Here is a 19,913-nt window from a genome sequence, read left to right as displayed (position 1 = left end):
ACACTGAGTTAGTGCCTAATTGAAATCCAACCCCTACTAAATTTTCCCACTTCGGTCTTTGCTATGGATATGTGCGTCACTAAGCGCAGAACACAGCGGTCGCAAGTCTCACTACAAATTGCTCAGAATTGGCTAGTACATGCACTGCAGAAAGTACAGCCACCAGCAGATCAACCAGAAATCAAATATATAGAACGCTACTGTAGGCGTAAGTAAGCTGTTTGTATTCTCCTATGGCTATTTTCTAGCCAAGTATCAAAGCACACTACTATGCCAGATGAGATGACACTGAGTTAGTGCCTAATTGAAATCCAACCCCTACTAAATTTTCCCACTTCGGTCTTTGCTATGGATATGTGCGTCACTAAGCGCAGAACACAGCGGTCGCAAGTCTCACTACAAATTGCTCAGAATTGGCTAGTACATGCACTGCAGAAAGTACAGCCACCAGCAGATCAACCAGAAATCAAATATATAGAACGCTACTGTAGGCGTAAGTAAGCTGTTTGTATTCTCCTATGGCTATTTTCTAGCCAAGTATCAAAGCACACTACTATGCCAGATGAGATGACACTGAGTTAGTGCCTAATTGAAATCCAACCCCTACTAAATTTTCCCACTTCGGTCTTTGCTATGGATATGTGCGTCACTAAGTGCAGAACACAGCGGTCGCAAGTCTCACTACAAATTGCTCAGAATTGGCTAGTACATGCACTGCAGAAAGTACAGCCACCAGCAGATCAACCAGAAATCAAATATATAGAACGCTACTGTAGGCATAAGTAAGCTGTTTGTATTCTCCTATGGCTATTTTCTAGCCAAGTATCAAAGCACACTACTATGCCAGATGAGATGACACTGAGTTAGTGCCTAATTGAAATCCAACCCCTACTAAATTTTCCCACTTCGGTCTTTGCTATGGATATGTGCGTCACTAAGCGCAGAACACAGCGGTCGCAAGTCTCACTACAAATTGCTCAGAATTGGCTAGTACATGCACTGCAGAAAGTACAGCCACCAGCAGATCAACCAGAAATCAAATATATAGAACGCTACTGTAGGCGTAAGTAAGCTGTTTGTATTCTCCTATGGCTATTTTCTAGCCAAGTATCAAAGCACACTACTATGCCAGATGAGATGACACTGAGTTAGTGCCTAATTGAAATCCAACCCCTACTAAATTTTCCCACTTCGGTCTTTGCTATGGATATGTGCGTCACTAAGCGCAGAACACAGCGGTCGCAAGTCTCACTACAAATTGCTCAGAATTGGCTAGTACATGCACTGCAGAAAGTACAGCCACCAGCAGATCAACCAGAAATCAAATATATAGAACGCTACTGTAGGCGTAAGTAAGCTGTTTGTATTCTCCTATGGCTATTTTCTAGCCAAGTATCAAAGCACACTACTATGCCAGATGAGATGACACTGAGTTAGTGCCTAATTGAAATCCAACCCCTACTAAATTTTCCCACTTCGGTCTTTGCTATGGATATGTGCGTCACTAAGCGCAGAACACAGCGGTCGCAAGTCTCACTACAAATTGCTCAGAATTGGCTAGTACATGCACTGCAGCAAGTACAGCCACCAGCAGATCAACCAGAAATCAAATATATAGAACGCTACTGTAGGCGTAAGTAAGCTGTTTGTATTCTCCTATGGCTATTTTCTAGCCAAGTATCAAAGCACACTACTATGCCAGATGAGATGACACTGAGTTAGTGCCTAATTGAAATCCAACCCCTACTAAATTTTCCCACTTCGGTCTTTGCTATGGATATGTGCGCCACTAAGAGCTAAACACAACGGTAGCAAGTCCCCCTGCTAATTCCTCACAAAATGGTACTAGATGCAAATTAAAATAAAAAAAGTAGAACGTTATTGTAGCCCTAAGAAGGGCTGTTGGGTTCTTTGAGAATCACTCCTGCCTAACAGTAAGCTAATAGAACACCCTAACGCTTTCCCTGACCAGCAGCAGCTCTCTCCCTAGCGGCATCCAGACACAGAATGATCCGAGCAGCGCGGGCAGCGGCTAGTCTATCCCAGGGTCACCTGATCTGGCCAGCCAACCACTGCTATCGACGTGTAAGGGTACCACGTCATGCTGGGTGGAGTGCAGAGTCTCCTGGCTTGTGATTGGCTCTGTTTCTGGCCGCCAAAAAGCAAAACGGCGGGAGCTGCCATTTTCTCGAGCGGGCGAAGTATTCGTCCGAGCAACGAGCAGTTTCGAGTACCCTAATGCTCCACCGAGCATCAAGCTCGGACGAGCATGTTCGCTCATCTCTAATTGTAATCCCAGCCACAACTTTTTTTGGTCTCTGTGACAATTGGATTTTAAAAATGTTGGGTTGCCATAAGAACCAGGATTAACAATAAAGCTTCATTACAGACGCCTATGATAACTGTTATAGCTGATTATTGGAGCCTAGGACTAAAGTACAATAAATTACCAATATCCAGTGGTCTGTTTGTAACTAGGGGTCGTATGTAAGTCGAGTGTTCTTAAGTAGGGGACCGCCTGTACTGGGGCTAGGGAGCTGGCTGGCTATATCCTGGGGGGCTGGTGGCTGGCAGGTTATAATCTGTTTGGCAGGGGGCTGGCTATAAACTGGGGGGCAAGGGGCTGTCTGGCTATATACTGGGGCTAGAGGGCTGGCAATATAGTAGGGGGCAATGAACTGGCTGACTATATACTGGGGTTAGGGAGCTGGCTGGCTATATCCTGGGGGGCTGGTGGCTGGCAGGTTATAATCTGTTGGGCAGGGGGCTGGCTGGCTATAAACTGGGGGGCAAGGGGCTGTCTGGCTATATACTGGGGCTAGAGGGCTGGCTATATAGTAGGGGACAATGAACTGGCTGACTATATGCTGGGGTTAGGGAGCTGGCTGGCTATATTTTGGGCGGCAGGTGGCTCACCTCTAGTTTACCTCTAGGAGTTATGCTGTTTATAAAGAACCTAAACTCTACGGTTTTTCTGAAGAGTGGTGGATGGTTACCAACTAGGCCAGTGGAAAGGAAAAGGAGTCGGATCGTGAAAAGCTCTTTATTCTTCATTTGAAGTTCTTAAAAGTTAGTTATGGATGACTGTGTTGGATACGGTGAGTGCTTGTAGGATGCCCATCAAGTCCATTATGAAGCACATTACAAGAGTCTTAGACCTGGAAACCTTAGTTACGTTGGGCAGGATATTCTAATTACTGTTTATCTGTTGTACCTCAAATGCCAGAACTTGGATTTGTAATAAGTTTCAACAGATGTATCCACTATCCACATCTAGCTGTCCATTTTGTTGCTATGGATTGGTTCAAGGTGTAGTCTAAGGGTTCATGCTTATGTTCCAGGTTCAACTCTATGGTAGAGATGGGAAAATCGATTCTAACGAAGTGGAATTCATTTAGAATTTCAAGAAAACTTCAGTTCGGCATTTAAAAAAAAAATTGGTCGCACGCGCCATACTCACATGCACCACGATGAAGACGATGAACTCCGGGGCGGACATCGGACGCAGGACCTTTATGAATCGCCGGAAGACCCGAACGCTCGTCAGAGAAGCCGCCGCTGGAACGCGAATGGACTGGGTAAGTAAATGTGCCCCAATATGTTAAACGGGGAAGAGAACTCTGGGAAGAAGAAAGGAACACCCTCGATCACATGTGCAGACATGTAAGCCAATCAGCGACTGGCATGCTTATGTGATGTCACAGCCCTATAAAAACAGACGGCCATCTGCAATCCCGTCATTTCACACTGCATGTGCTGTAGTGTCTAGCTGCAGTACTCATTAGTTGACGGAGTGATTTTTGCTCCAAGTCCAGGGTGTCAGTTTTTGGGGTTCTGTATTTTCCAAATTTCAATTCTTTTTTGTTGCTAAAGTAGATATCAATGAATCCGTGTCAAATCCACATAGCTGGTGGAGTGATTTTTTTTCTCAAAGTCTAGGGTGTCAGTGTTTGGGGTTCTGTATTCCCAAAATCTGTATTCCCCAAATTGTCATTGGGCCACTCACTGGCCTCATACTGCTGCTTCTGCTGCCGCCCACCTACACACACTGTGATTGTGCCACTCTATGACCTCCTGCTGCTGCTGCCACTAGCTCCACACTCCAGAATTTGTCATTGTGCCACTCTCTGACCTCATGATGCTACTGCCGCCACCTCCACGCTCTGTCATTGTGCCACTATATTCTACGATGTTGCTGCCACCTCCATAACTTGTCATTGTGCCACTCTGCAGCCTACTCATGCTGCTGCCAACTGAACGCTGTCTCATTGGAACACCCTGTGATTTCCATAATGCTGTTTTCACCCTCCACCACTCTATGACGTTGCCAGTGTTTGGTTTTTCCCTTCATTTCATCTGTCAGAAGGAATGAAAAGCTTCAGGATTGATAGCCAAATGCAGGAGTGGATACAGAACACAGAGGACATGCAAGTATCCCATTTGCTGCTCATCTCTATTCTGGATCAACTCCTGTTTGTTTTTGGCTTTAGCAATACTGATGATGGATTATTGACCGATTGAAAGAGGACACTGACGGATGAAAAGAAGGGCAAAATGATCAGTGACGTCAATGCAAAATTACTGCCGACACCCTCTGCACTCTTTTGGGGGGTTTCTACATGTATCAGCATTTAACATAACAGGTTCTGTCGTAATCTATGGAATCATCTGATGTCAGTGTAAAAAGAGTGCACTCTGTGATGTTATAGTGCAGTGATGGTGAACCTTTTAGAGACCGAGTGCCCAAACTACAACCAAGATCCACTTATTTATCGCAAAGTACCAGCACAGAAATTTAATTTGTGGTTTATACTGCCTGCTCTGTCACAGCTTTCATTCATTTCAGCACCCGGCGGATACCAGTAAAGCAGAAAATAGAGGAAATTTGGATGAGCATTGTAGCTTCCCTTAGGGTCCCATAAACAGGAAGAATTGTCAGGGCCAGAGCAGGAGCTACAATGATACAATAATCCAGATCTGTCCACACCTTCCCACTCATCCAGTAGTCCCAGGGAGTGCTGTCACTTTAAAATAGCTCTGTGCAAAGCAAGTTCTAGGCTGTCTGGGACTGCACGACGATACCTGGAGTCCTCTGGGGTGAAGGCTTGGGTGCCCACAGAAAGGGCTTCTAGTGCCACCTCTGGTACCCGTGCCATTGGTTCGCCAACACTGTTATAGTGGGATCTTGGAATTCAGCTCAGTCCTTTCGAGCTGGCACAGACGTTACCTTGTCAGGATGCGTTCCCGCTTCGATTATTTGGGGAAGTTAGCCTATGTAAGTGCCCATGGAATTGAAGAGTGAAGCGATTCTAAGAGTGGCAGCTGTCATGTGCGTGTCATACTAAAACACAGCATTGTTTGAAGACAAAACCACGCTCCCTATGCATATTTAAGCATGGCACAACTTTCTACAACACCCTACAGGCTGTCTGCAGCCAGGAAATAACTGTTTTTTTAACGTGATTCATCATTATTCGATTCGAGTCAAATCGAATTTTGTCGGACAATTCAACGAGCTCGGTGAATCGTATTTTTGAAATATTCGCCCATCTCTACTCTAGGGTTTGGACTACAGGCTGAGGTTCAAGGTTTAGTTTCAGGGTTCAGGTTCTACCTCAGGTTCAGGGTTCTACACCAGGGCAACCAACAAGTGAAAGCTAAGAGAAACCTAGAGTTGTCTTGGGATCAATGTGCATTTGATTTAAATATAGTCCATAGCCCAGTCCATCAATGTTATAATTCTATAAGCAACATTCTCCTGTAGATTAATCTTAAAAGGGAACCTGTCACCAATTTTTTCCTAAATACATCTATTGGCAGGTTCCCATAGAGCCCTAGTAACTAACTGACACCCTTCTTTTACCTTAAAATTGTCCCGCTCAGATTCTCATATATTAAATTTCATAATTTTACCTGGTATCCAAGGATGTCTATAGGAAGTCGAGCATTGCCTCCTGAATCCAGCTGCTCCTCCCCATTTTATCTCTGCATGCAGCAGTAATGTCATGTGACCAGGGTGACATCATCGCAGGTCTTTTAGCCTCTTAACATTAGCGAACTGCACGCTAAGCACCTATCTCATGAAATCACAGCACATTGGGGGTCATTTACTAAGGGCCCAATTTGCGTTTTCCAGACGTGTTACCCGAATATTTCCGATTTGCGCCGATTTTCCCTGTATTGCCCCGGGATTTTTGCGCATGCGATCGGATTGTGGCGCATCGGCGCTGGCATGCACGCGACGGAAATCGGGGGGCGTGGCCTAAGAAAACCCGACGGATTCGGAAAAACCGCCGCATTTTTAAAAAAAAAAGTGTCGCGGGACTCGTGCTTACCTTCACCAGGAATAGGCCAATGTACTTCAGTGCATTCCGGCGGGCCTCGGGGAACTTCAGCGTAGCATCACCACCTGGTGGACGGCGGAGGAACTACCTTAGTGAATCCCGGCCGGACCCGAAACCACCGCAGAGAACGCGCCACTGGATCGCGAATGGACCAGGTAAGTAAATCTGCCCCATTATATCACATGACAGGGGGAGAAGAGCCTGAGCATCATTGGAAATTTACCATCAAAATCCATCATGATTAACCAGGGACAGTTACTCATAGATCCAGGCACCATGACTGTGGTAATCTTCTCATATTTGTTATCCATGTCCTCCTTTCTTCTAAAATCTACTTTTATAATTATGCTAATGAGTCTAATGAGTCGGCCTGATTACATCAGGCAGATGGAGCTGGAAGTGCTTCTTATAAGAAATATAAGAAGATTACCACAGTCATGGTGCCTGGATCTATGAGATGGTGCCCCTGATTTTGATGGTAGATTTCCTTTAAGGGTGAATATAGCTATAAACTTGTGAATTTCCTTCAAGAAGGATCCAAGGGAAGATTTTAGGAATGGCATTTAGTGACGCCCTTTCATTTTTTATTATCAGCTCTCACATCCAGCTCCCCTGACAATAAATTAGAGTTTTTCATTTTATCAATGAATACGTGAATTCTGGATTTTCTTTTGTTACAAATGTTTTTAATATCTCAAAGAATATTTAATTTTACAAATGTGTACAAAGTTCTCATTAAAGGTTTAAAACTCTCTCTTTCTTCATGATATGGATTTTTGAGTTCAGATTTGGTCTGAACAGTAATATAAAACATTTGGGGAGAAACATACAGATGACCAAAGACCAGCTAGATGCCAATATGGCAAAGATCTCCATAGCCACTGTGTACTTGCCCTGGGCACTGAGAGAGGCTGGGATGTAAGATATCCAGACGCTGAGGAAGGCCAACATGCTGAAGGTAATGAACTGGGCTTCATTGAAGCTGTCGGGAAGTCTTCGAGCCAAAAAGGCCACTAAGAAACTTATGGAGGCCAGAAGAAAGAGATAACCCAACATTGTCCAGAAGGCAATGGATGAACCCTCATTACATTCCACTATGATGACTACAGACTGGTAATGGGTGCTGTACTGTGGAAACGGAGGTGCAACGACCAGCCAAGTGATGCACAAAACAAACTGCAGCAGGAATCCAATAAAAACTATCATGTAGGACACCTGAGGTGTTGCCCATTTCCGTAGACTGCTGCCAGGTTTGGTGGCCATAAATGCAAGCACCACCATGACTGTTTTGGCTAAAATGCAAGAGATGCACAATGCAAAGACCAAGCCAAAAGTAGCCTGTCGGAGCAAGCACTTCTCAGGCTGGGGATAACCAATGAAAGCCAGGGAAGAGAGAAAACAGAAGGACAAGGACATCAGAAGGAGACAGCTCAGAGAGTAATTGTTGGCTTTCACAACTGGGCTGGACTTGCGTTGAACAAAAAGTCTTAAAATGAAATGAGGGACCAAAGAGAATAATATACTGAGAGCAGTCAAGGAGGTTCCAAGAAGATCTTCATAAGAGAGGTACTCTATAGCCTTGGAAACACATTGGGATTTTTCAATATTTGGCCACTGATGCAACGGACATTTGATGCAATCAACAGAATCTGCAAGACAAATAACATTATCCATGAGTGATGCAGAATGATTAACTCAACTTCCATGGAGAAAACGGCAATTGTCTTTTGAATGAACTCTAGTTTGGATAAAAACTATTCCTCCTTACTCTCTCAGTGTTTAGCGCTTGCTTCTGTTTTCAATAGAGGTAGGTAAATTTTCCCTCAAAAATAAAGTATTTGCTTGTCGAAGTTCAACATTTTTCAACAACATGTGTTGGTCTTAAAGGGATATTCCCACAAAGCCAAGTTTATTTGCACCTTGATCCGACCCTGATACTTCAGACTTAGGGTCGGGTGCCATCTTGGATGAGATTGTGCTGCTGAGGTTACAGTCCTAGCACAGAGCTCACAGACATAGGGGCAGATTTACTTACCCAGTCCATTCGCGATCCAGCGGCGCCTTCTCTGTGGTGGATTCGGATCCGGCCAGGATTCACTAAGGCAGTTCCTCCGCCGTCCACCAGGTGGCACTGCTGCGCTGAAGAGCATCGTAACGCACTGAAATACACCGAGGCTGGCTGAGTGAAGGTAAGCCCGAGTCCAGCGACACATTTTCCGTTTTTAAATGCAGCGGTTTTTCCGAATACGTCGGGTTTTCGTGCGGCCACGCCCCCCATTTCCGTCGCGTGCATGCCGGCGCCGATGCGCCACAATCCGATCGCGTGCGCCAAAATCCTGGGGCAATTCAGGGGAAATCGGCACAAATCGGAAATATCCGGGTAACACGTCGGGAAACGCGAATCGGGCCCTTAGTAAATGACCCCCATAGACACTGATCACTTCCTGGCAGGAGATTCTGAGGAGAGACAAGCTGCAAACTACAAACTACAAGGAGGTAAGTGATCCGGGGGAAGGGGGAGGCAGGCACATATCTGTGAGAACACAGCTGTGTGTGTAATCTAATGGATCACATCTCTGATCTGTCTCATCTCTCTCTATGTGTCAGTGTATTAGTTCAATGTCAGAAGCCAGATGAAAGTGCATATACGCCTGTATCCTGATAATGTAACCACATTGTCACCCCACAAAACAAGATGCATTATAATGTGTCTGCTTAGAGAGGTCCCGCCCACACCCTGGGATTTTGCATTGAGCATCCTAGGGAGTGATAGGAGCTAAAAAAAAGCAATAAAACTGAGTAAAATTGTAAAGTAAGGGATTAAAATGATCTTTATTGTGTTAACATCACTAGGGGATAGAAATGTGAGAATTTTCTCTTCGTGGGAAAACCCCTTGAAGTGTAAGCACAATCCCAAACACATAAGATAGATAGACTTGAAGAAATTGGTCAACTTCACTCTTATGTGTATTTTCAACTTGCAATACCATAATTAGTCTAAACTAAAGAAATGGTCAACATCAGAGGGTACCACAACCAGTACCATCACCAAACCGTTTTTGGCTGCCTCCTTTCTGGAACCAACGTAGAGTAAAGAGCTAGAAGCAAGTGAAGGAGCTTATCTGTAGTTAACAATATTGGCCAGTACACAGAGAATGGAGCCCGATGCTTCTAGCTATTTTCCCTATAAAAGTTCTGGCATCGTCAACTGCTGAGTAGTTGGGGTGCTGGGTGATCAATCGCCGGCCCTGGCCAATCACAACCATGGCTAGGAGCTAGTGACGTCAATTTACCAGAAAGGCTTTTTGGATGCCAATCCTGCAATATGTCTGTGTCGCATAGGACGCACCCACAAACTTTGGGTCCACTCATCTCTAGTCCTTTATGATCAAATACTTGTTAGTCATTTTGTGGATATGGCCATTTTATTATTTGTTGAACCTCTAAAATGTTCTTTTTTTATGGCATCTATATTTTATTTTTACATATTGAATAGAAATATTATTTTTTTTCCTTAGTTTATTATTCAACGATTCACCATTTCCACAGACTCCAGGACCATCTACTGGACATATGAGAGTTTCAGAGGTCCTCAGCTGAGGTAAGTGAAAGAGAAGTAAAGCATGTGTGACTTTTTGATGCTCTTATGGAGCTGTAATGGAGGTGGTTTGTGTTTTAATCTTCAAAAATTCAAAAAGTTTGTTCTGGTGGGACACAAAGATCACCAAATTTGGTCATAGTAGGTTTCTAAAATAATGGTTGGTAAGGTAGAACCGATTCTCAAGGTTTGAGGTATTTTTATGTGATCAAATGATTTGCAGTTTGGTGGAGATACTGTAGATGTGGTGAGACTTGGACATACCTGTTTTATTTGTGATCTCTCCGTGTGGACAAGGAACACACTCAAAGCAGCACACAGGTTCTCCTCTTCTAACAGCTTTCCAAAAGCCAAAAGGACAACTTTGACTACATAGCGACAAGGGACGCTGAAAATATAGATAGATATGGTTGAGATAGATAGATTCATAAATAGATCTTGCTTTCATTATCTATAGATTTAGTTGCCCTACCTGATCAGTGGTCCACAGCAACAAACTTGAGTTTATGGTAAAGAACTGACTGTTGGATGCTGCGGTGTCATAACTTCCCACCTTGACCTGTTGTATGGTGCCTTCTGGGCTGAGCTGCCAGTTCACAATGTCATAGACAGCGGGAGGATCTCCATTCTCATCAAAATAGAGTTCTCTTCCACCAGTTAGTTTCACTCTCACTTTCTTCATATAATAAAGAAGCTTGAAGGTAATGAAGAACAATGAGAAGATTTATAAGATGCCGCATGAAATATTGTATGACAGCTATAACTATTGACTGTCATGGGGGTGCAGAAGAAGGCGATTCATCCTGGCCTTATCCTCTCATGGAACCCAATGACCAGTTTTACATTTAAAGAGATTATTTCATCATGTCCTTATCAAGAGAATCTATTCCTCTCTTGATACATCCCATAATTTAATTTTCTGCTGCTAAAGCAAATAAAATTATGGAATGTATGAAGAGAGGATTAGATTCTCATGATAAGGACATAGTTTTGCCCTCATGCAAATCCTTGGTCAGACCACGCATGGAATATTGGGAATAGTTATGGGCATCAGTGTATAAAAAGGATATAGTAGAGCTGGAACGGGTGCAGAGGAGAGCAACCAAGATTTTTAGAGGAATAGGGGGACTAGAATACAGCGATAGATACTAAACTTGGGGTTATTCAGTTTAGAAAAGAGACAACTGAGGGGAGACCTCATTACAATGTACAAATACCTGAACAGGCAGTACAAGGATCTCTCCAAAGATCTTTTTATACCTTGGCCGGTGACCAGGACAAAGGGTCATTCTTTACACCTAGAGGAGAGGAGGTTCTACCTTCACCATAGACAGGGGACATCCTCTACACCTAGAGGAGAGGAGATTCTACCATCACCATAGACAGGGGGCATCCTCTACACCTAGAGGAGAGGAGATTCTACCATCACCATAGACAGGGGGCATCCTCTACACCTAGAGGAGAGGAGATTCTACCATCACCATAGACAGGGGGAATCCTCTACACCTAGAGGAGAGGAGGTTCTACCATCACCATAGACAGGGGGCATCCTCTACACCTAGAGGAGAGGAGATTCTACCATCACCATAGACAGGGGACATCCTCTACACCTAGAGGGGAGGAGGTTCTACTATCACCATAGACAGGGGGCATCCTCTACACCTAGAGGAGAGGAGGTTCTGCCATCACCATAGACATGGGGATTCCTCTACACCTACAGGAGAGGAGGTTCTGCCATCACCATAGACAGGGGACGTCCTCTAAACCTAGAGGAGAGGAGATTCTACCATCACCATAGACAGGGGACATCCTCTACACCTAGATGAGAGGAGGTTCTACCATCACCATAGACAGGGGGCATCCTCTACACCTAGAGGAGAGGAGGTTCTACCATCACCATAGACAGGGTACAACCTCTACACCTAGAGGAGAGGAGGTTCTACCATCACCATAGACAGGGGACATCCTCTACACCTAGAGGCGAGGAGGTTCTACCATCACCATAGACAGAGGGAATCCTCTACACCTAGAGGAGAGGCGGTTCTACCATCACCATAGACAGGGGGCATCCTCTACATCTAGAGGAGAGGAGGTTCTACCATCACTATAGACATGTGACATCCTCTACACCTAGAGGAGAGGAGGCTCTACCATCACCATAGACAGGGGACATCCTCTACACCTAGAGGAGAGGAGGTTCTACCATCACCATAGACAGCGGGCATCCTCTACACCTAGAGGAGAGGAGGTTCTACCATCACCATAGACATGGGGCATCCTCTACATCTAGAGGAGAGGAGGTTCAACCATCACCATAGACAGAGGACATCCTCTGCACCTAGAGGAGAGGAGGTTCTACCATCACCATAGAAAGGGGGCATCCTCTACACCTAGAGGAGAGGAGGTTCTACCATCACCATAGACATGGGGAATCCTCTACACCTACAGGAGAGGTGGTTTTAACATCACCATAGACAGGGGGCATCTTCTTCACCTAGAGAAGAAGAGGTTCTAACATCACTATAGGCAGGGGAAATCTTCTACGGCTAGCGAAGAGGAGGTTCTAACATAAAGTTAGACAGGGGGCATTCTCTACACCTAGGTGAGAGGTGGTTCTACCATCACCATAGACAGGGGACATCCTCTACACCTAGAGGAGAGGAGGTTCTGCCATCACCATATACATGGGGATTCCTCTACACCTACAGGAGAGGAGGTTCTGCCATCACCATAGACAGGGGACATCCTCTAAACCTAGAGGAGAGGAGATTCTACCATCACCATAGACAGGGGACATCCTCTACACCTAGATGAGAGGAGGTTCTACCATCACCATAGACAGGGGGCATCCTCTACACCTAGAGGAGAGGAGGTTCTACCATCACCATAGACAGGGGGCATTATCTACACCTAGAGGAGAGGAGGTTCTACCATCACCATAGACAGGGGCATCCTCTACACCTAGAGGCGAGGAGGTTCTACCATCACCATAGACAGAGGGAATCCTCTACACCTAGAGGAGAGGCGGTTCTACAATCACCATAGACAGGGGGCATCCTCTACATCTAGAGGAGAGGAGGTTCTACCATCACCATAGACATGTGACATCCTCTACACCTAGAGGAGAGGAGGCTCTACCATCACCATAGACAGGGGACATCCTCTACACCTAGAGGAGAGGAGGTTCTACCATCACCATAGACAGGGGGCATCCTCTACACCTAGAGGAGAGGAGGTTCTACCATCACCATAGACATGGGGCATCCTCTACATCTAGAGGAGAGGAGGTTCAACCATCACCATAGACAGAGGACATCCTGTGCACCTAGAGGAGAGGAGGTTCTACCATCACCATAGAAAGGCGGCATCCTCTACACCTAGAGGAGAGGAGGTTCTACCATCACCATAGACATGGGGAATCCTCTACACCTACAGGAGAGGTGGTTCTAACATCACCATAGACAGGGGGCATCTTCTTCACCTAGAGAAGAAGAGGTTCTACCATCACTATAGGCAGGGGAAATCTTCTACGGCTAGCGAAGAGGAGGTTCTACCATAAAGTTAGACAGGGGGCATTCTCTACACCTAGGGGAGAGGTGGTTCTACCATCACCATAGACAGGGGACATCCTCTACACCTAGAGGAGAGGAGGTTCTACCATCACCATAGACAGGGTACATCCTCTACACCTAGAGGAGAGGAGGTTCTACCATCACCATAGACAGGGGGCATCCTCTACACCTAGAGGAGAGGAGATTCTACCATCACCATAGACAGGGGGAATCCTCTACACCTAGAGGAGAGGAGGTTCTACCATCACCATAGACAGGGGGCATCCTCTACACCTAGAGGAGAGGAGATTCTACCATCACCATAGACAGGGGACATCCTCTACACCTAGAGGGGAGGAGGTTCTACTATCACCATAGACAGGGGGCATCCTCTACACCTAGAGGAGAGGAGGTTCTGCCATCACCATAGACATGGGGATTCCTCTACACCTACAGGAGAGGAGGTTCTGCCATCACCATAGACAGGGGACGTCCTCTAAACCTAGAGGAGAGGAGATTCTACCATCACCATAGACAGGGGACATCCTCTACACCTAGATGAGAGGAGGTTCTACCATCACCATAGACAGGGGGCATCCTCTACACCTAGAGGAGAGGAGGTTCTACCATCACCATAGACAGGGTACAACCTCTACACCTAGAGGAGAGGAGGTTCTACCATCACCATAGACAGGGGACATCCTCTACACCTAGAGGCGAGGAGGTTCTACCATCACCATAGACAGAGGGAATCCTCTACACCTAGAGGAGAGGCGGTTCTACCATCACCATAGACAGGGGGCATCCTCTACATCTAGAGGAGAGGAGGTTCTACCATCACCATAGACATGGGGAATCCTCTACACCTACAGGAGAGGTGGTTCTAACATCACCATAGACAGGGGGCATCTTCTTCACCTAGAGAAGAAGAGGTTCTACCATCACTATAGGCAGGGGAAATCTTCTACGGCTAGCGAAGAGGAGGTTCTACCATAAAGTTAGACAGGGGGCATTCTCTACACCTAGGGGAGAGGTGGTTCTACCATCATCATAGAAAGGGGACATCCTCTACACCTAGAGGAGAGGAGGTTCTACCATCACCATAGAAAGGGGACATCCTCTACACCTAGAGGAAAGGAGGTTCTATCATCACCATAGACAGGGGGCATCCTCTACACCTAGAGGAGAGGAGGTTCTAACATCACCATAGACAGGGGGCATCCTCTACACCTAGAGGAGAGGAGGTTCTAGCATTACCATAGACAGGGGGAATCCTCTACACCTAGAGGAGAGGAGGTTCTACCATTGCCATAGAGAGGGATTCTTTACTGTAAGAGCTGTGAGACTATGGAACTCTCTGTGGTTGGAGGTTGTTATTGCGAACTCATGCATAGACTGTAAGCTCTGGTGTCACCCTCTCAGCCTCATAGACTGTAACTCTTGTGTCACCCTCTCATCCTCATAAACTGTAAGCTATTGGAGCTTATTTACTAAGGGTCCGCGGTCACACTTTCATCAGTTTTTCCCATCATCCTCATAGACTGTAAGCTCTTGTGAGCAGGGACCTCATTCCTCTTGTTCCATATGACTGTTTGTATTCTGTTTGTATTCTGTAATAGTATTTTATTTGCAAATGTACACTATAATTTGCACTGCAGAATATGATGGCGCTATATAAAGATTATTATTATTAATAGGTACCATATTGACATATCTAGACTTGTCTCTCACTTCCAATATGAGTAATGAGTATTGTTATGCTTGGGTTACTACTGTCAATGGCCGTGGCCATAATGTCTGCTGCGGCTAAGGGTCATCCATCTGACAGCATGACCTACACAGCATATTGAGCACAGAATCTATCCTGAAATTAGACTGATAAAGGTCCTTACTGTCAGGTGGGTGGTCTCCAGTATAAGTGAAATAAAGCCCATTACATAATACAAAGACTTAGAGCTGTTAAATGTAATGAAGGCCTCAGTAAAATAAATTGCAAGTCATAGATGCATTGCTCTGTTACAGATTTTGCTGTTAGCACCAAGAACTTTAAGTTGGATCTATGACCATTATGAAGTCCACATAAGGCAAAGAGACATCTGCAAAATGAAATATACCTGCCAGGGATCCAGTTTATAAATATCTGGACAGCTGTATTGTGACGGTGAACCTTTGAGGTGTCTACAATTATTTAGATCCTCCAAAGCTTTGGCCACAACATGGACTGCCGTGTATACATTGTATGTTGTCCTCAAGTTTGAGACATCTGTAAAGCTATTCTTCATTTTTTCCAGGTTCTCTTGGCCTGTACATTCATTTAGATTGGTCTCTGAGAAATTTGTGAAATTAGTATCATGGAGGAACTTGCAATTAAAAGCTTGTTCCCAAAATATCTTTATCCAGTTCCTTTCCAGAGATGAATTTGGGTGAATCATGTTAAGAAAATCCTTAAGACCAGGAATGCTTCCGCTATAGAAAGCAAGGCCGATAGTGCCAGTAAGAAGCCCTGAATATCGCTCAATGGAGTGAAGGCTAGTAGTAGACCAAGCTTCACTGGCCACAAACGTCTTGTCTGTGATGTTTTGCCTCAGCATTTCTTCAAGAATTGGAATTATATAGACATCTGTGGAGAAGACAATGATCACCTTGACGGTAGACCCTTTTATCACCTTGACGATGTGAGGAGCATTGCAATCTGGTTTATTCATCATGATGTTTTCAATGAAAGCCACACATGCTCCACCTTTTATTATCTCCTGTCTGACCTTCTGGATCCCTTGCTGGCCATAATCATTATCCATAGCCAACAACCCAACCCAGGTCCAACCAAAATGTAAGACGAGCTTGGCTAGACCTAGAGATTGGAAGGCATCGCTCGGAACAGTCCTGAAGAAAGAAGGGAACTTTTTGCGGTCACTGAGTTGGCGACTCGTTGAGTAATGACTGATCTGTTGAAAAATTATAATAGATATTTTAAAGTTCTGAAGCCTTGTTAATTCCAGTTTACTAAAAAGCACTAAATATTTCTCAAACCAGCCATTAAGTGAACATAAAAGTCTTATGTTTTATCACAAATTATTTAAAAAACATCCAAAACTTTCCTTTAAATGACACCCCAAATTAATGGAACATTGCTCCTATGTAGAAGAATATATATACTCGAGTATAAGCCTAGTTTTTCAGCACAAAAAAATGTGCTGAAAACCCAAAATTGGCTTATACTCGAGTAAAAAAAAAAAATCAAAATCACCTTTCTGGCTTGCCCCGCTGCTGGCTATATACTGGGGCACGGGGCTGGCTATATACTGGGGCAGGGGGCTGGCTGTATACTTGGGGATATGGGCTGGCAGGCTTTATACAGGGGGACAGGTGCTGGCTATATACTGGGGCAGGGGGCTGGTTATATACTGGGGGATATGGGCTGGCAGGCTATATACTGGGGGATATGGGCTGGCAGGCTATATACTGGGGTGCAGGTGCTGGCTATATACTATGGGATAGGGTCCGGCAGGCTATATACTGGGGAAGCTGTGACCAATGCATTTCCCACCCTTGGCTTATACTCGAGTCAATAGGTTTTCCCTGGTTTTTGTGTTAAAATTTGGGGCCTTGGCTTATACTTAGGTCGGCTTATAATTGAATATATATGGATTAATATAATACTGCCCCCTATGTAGAAGAATATAGCTACTACAATGTTTTCTTATAGTTAAGATGAATTACGCTATGACATGACAGTATCAGTAGGTAGATGAAGGTGTTACCTGAGGATACTTGTAGATCCCTAGAATATGTGCCAGGAGAATCGAATGAGTTGAGATGGCAGGTCCAATAATCGCAGTTAGAGGAACATCTGGAGTACATCTGTAGTTGGGGATGGCTGAATCGGTTCCTGTTAATACCTGCAATGAACTTTCTAAGTCCAGATGTAGAGCATCACATGAATCATAAGCCTGAAAACCCAGTGTGACATTGGGCAGAGTGTTAGGGTCTTTGTTGATCTCCTCTATGGCAAATATCATTGCCTGGAGCTGCTGATAGCTCTCAAAGTGGAACCTGAAATTCAAGGAAATAATATAAAATATTATTCATCATTTTGTCAGCAAATCAATTAAAAGCCCAATTAATGAGGTTTGATAATCTATTGACACTGTAGACCTTTCTCTTCCGCTGCAATATTTATCATCTCTTGGCATCATTGACCTGGCCCTTTCCTGGATCTCCTCATACTTCTCCAAATGCACCTTCAGTTTCTATCACTCATATAACCCCTTTTCCCTTTGCCCCCTCTCTGTTGATGTCCTTCGAGGGTCTAGACTACTCTTCTCCATCTACACCTCTCACCTTAGACCCCTTCTCCTAGCCATCTACACCTTTGGCCTCGAACCCCTTCTCTTCTCCATCTACACCTTTGGCCTCGAACCCCTTCTCTTCTCCATCTACACCTTTGGCCTAGAACCCCTGCTCTTCTCCATCTACACCTTTGGCCTAGAACCCCTTCTCTTCTCCATCTACACCTCTGACCTTAGACCCCTTCTTCTCTCCATCTACACCTATGGTCTAGAAGCCCTTCTATTCTCCATCTACACCTTTGGCCTAGGACAGCTAATTGAGTTCCACGGCTTCCAATTCCACTCGTATGTTGATGACATGCAGGTTTACATCTCTGCCCCAGACAACAACCTTTTGGTAGCCAGAGGTCCAGAGTGTCTATGAACCTGTAAAAATGTTGGACATTGAATTATTCCTTGAGGAACACATTGGATGAGAAGGTCTACCTAGTTTTAATGGAACACCAAGACAACATAGGAGTTGTACTCATAAATCATTGGTGTTCATGATGAACTAGTGCCCGCATGGTGACAACATATGCATATTATTGATGCTCAAAGAGCAACTATATGTACAACAGAGCAATAGTCTACACTCAAGACTAGTCTGTACGTAATGTCAATATTCAGTGCAAATATCAAGGTTTACAGGGCAGTAAGACTTTCCAAAACTAATGCCCACATTCCAATACTGCCCATATTGTGAGGATATCAACATAGGACCCAGACATCAGCAACATCTACAAATGGACATGTTCACACACAAAGAAATTTAAGTTATAATAAAACTGTTTAGAATTGTAAAGAAGTCTCAAAGTCGCATAGTTTATAATATAGTCACATAGTATATATTATAGTTACTTAGAGAACAGATTATAAAAAGTGATGTCTTCAATACAAAAAAAAAAGTACATAAAATCAAAAATTCCAATAAAATGTGGCTTCACAGAACTTTGACTTGAATTTTTTGAGGGTTTTTAGATAAGATATCACGGTGTAGTCATTGTCCGTTGTTACATAAAACTTAAGTTGAAGTCAAAAGAATGGAAAGGGACATGTAGTCTGAGGTCAGCCAAGATCATTCATTTTACAAAAAAATAAAAATATTTCATATGAAGGTAAAAAAACTGATAGTAAATATCTGGTTACTCCATGTAGGGATTTGAACAGATCCTGTTACATCCACACATTGTTCCTACTTACATTGAGCAGGTGGACCTGGGTGGCCTCCCGTTAAAGGATGTTGGGCGATAATCTGTGGCAAGATGAAGAGGAAGCACAACCCCCAGCATTATATCTCCTGGCTGTGTGAGTCCATGAAGCTCTGGGATGTCAAGTCTGCATTTCTGTCCATTGCAGGAGAGAATTAGAGTAAGGTAGGACATGGTCAGGTGACATAAAGCTCTGGAGAATCTGACCACCTTGAGTTTATTAGTTACATCCATGTTCTGTATCACTGAGGGACAACAACAATCATCTCTAACCCAAATATATGGCCCACAGGTTCTACCTTCATAGACTTCTATTATCTTTGACTACATATGAAGTAACATTAAGATTTTATTACATGTATTCTGAGATGTTCTGAACATCCCTAGGAGCTAATTGTTGAGTTGACGATCCCTTAATGAATTAACTCTTTTTTTAGAGGACATTAATCAAACATATATCTCTCTATTATGGTTTCTATCTTCTTAGAAGTACAAAACCACTAAAAGTCATCTTTTGCCATCAACCTTACTTTGGATAATAACAATGGTCTTCAGACAATAGGGCATTGGGCAGGTAGGTGAGTTTGTAATATACTTAAGGATGTCGGATTTGATTCAGAACAATAATATCAGTAATGGTGGATAAAGTAATGTTGGCCTACACGAGTGCCTCCATAGAAGTTGCGAAGCTCCGCATGGTGTAAGCATTGAAGAACATACGATGAGGTATCTGCTTCTTACTTGATAATACCTTCCCTTCCATCACCTCACTCTTCCTCTATTACGTCTTTTTATAGCGGGAGCTCCTGAGGTTTGGTATTAACTCCTTACTTCTACCTTTACCTCATTGTAAGTCTTGTTGTTGTTTGGCAGAAGGGTTA

The 19,913-nt window shown here is 44.2% G+C and overlaps 2 protein-coding genes across 2 annotated transcripts in view; both read right to left on the bottom strand.

Moving 5' to 3' along the window:
- The window catches only part of LOC140128588 (extracellular calcium-sensing receptor-like), a 33,537-nt gene extending 30,264 nt beyond the window's left edge, over positions 1–3,273 (bottom strand). Inside the window, exon 1 of the mRNA XM_072150287.1 lies at positions 3,215–3,273. Coding sequence (XP_072006388.1) covers positions 3,215–3,273 — 59 coding nt within the window. The remainder of the gene's footprint in view (positions 1–3,214) is intronic.
- Positions 3,274–7,079: 3,806 nt separating this feature from the next.
- Positions 7,080–19,206, bottom strand: LOC140128587 (extracellular calcium-sensing receptor-like). The gene is made up of 6 exons (XM_072150286.1): positions 19,025–19,206; positions 17,255–17,546; positions 15,608–16,438; positions 10,415–10,636; positions 10,207–10,330; positions 7,080–7,993 (listed from the first exon to the last, which is right to left on the bottom strand). Exons 1-6 carry the CDS (start codon positions 19,204–19,206, stop codon positions 7,080–7,082), a joined length of 2,565 nt encoding a protein of 854 aa, XP_072006387.1.
- Positions 19,207–19,913: the final 707 nt, after the last annotated feature.

Source organism: Engystomops pustulosus, chromosome 4 (genome assembly GCF_040894005.1).
Source record: "Engystomops pustulosus chromosome 4, aEngPut4.maternal, whole genome shotgun sequence".
Classification (NCBI taxonomy): Eukaryota; Metazoa; Chordata; class Amphibia; order Anura; family Leptodactylidae; genus Engystomops; species Engystomops pustulosus.
The sequence above is the reverse complement of the archived record's forward strand: the minus strand, read 5'-3'. Positions and strand labels throughout refer to the sequence as shown.

What these genes read in the sequence shown, in the direction of transcription:
- LOC140128587 (XM_072150286.1), bottom strand. Translation starts at nt 19,206, where the DNA reads ATGTCCTACCTTACTCTAATTCTCTCCTGCAATGGACAGAAATGCAGA. An exon ending in CCCAGGTCCACCTGCTCAAT is followed by an intron (nt 17,547 to 19,024) that starts GTAAGTAGGAAC and finishes CTTGAATTTCAG; the next exon opens with GTTCCACTTTGAGAGCTATC. An exon ending in TGCTGTGGACCACTGATCAG is followed by an intron (nt 10,331 to 10,414) that starts GTAGGGCAACTA and finishes CTATATTTTCAG; the next exon opens with CGTCCCTTGTCGCTATGTAG.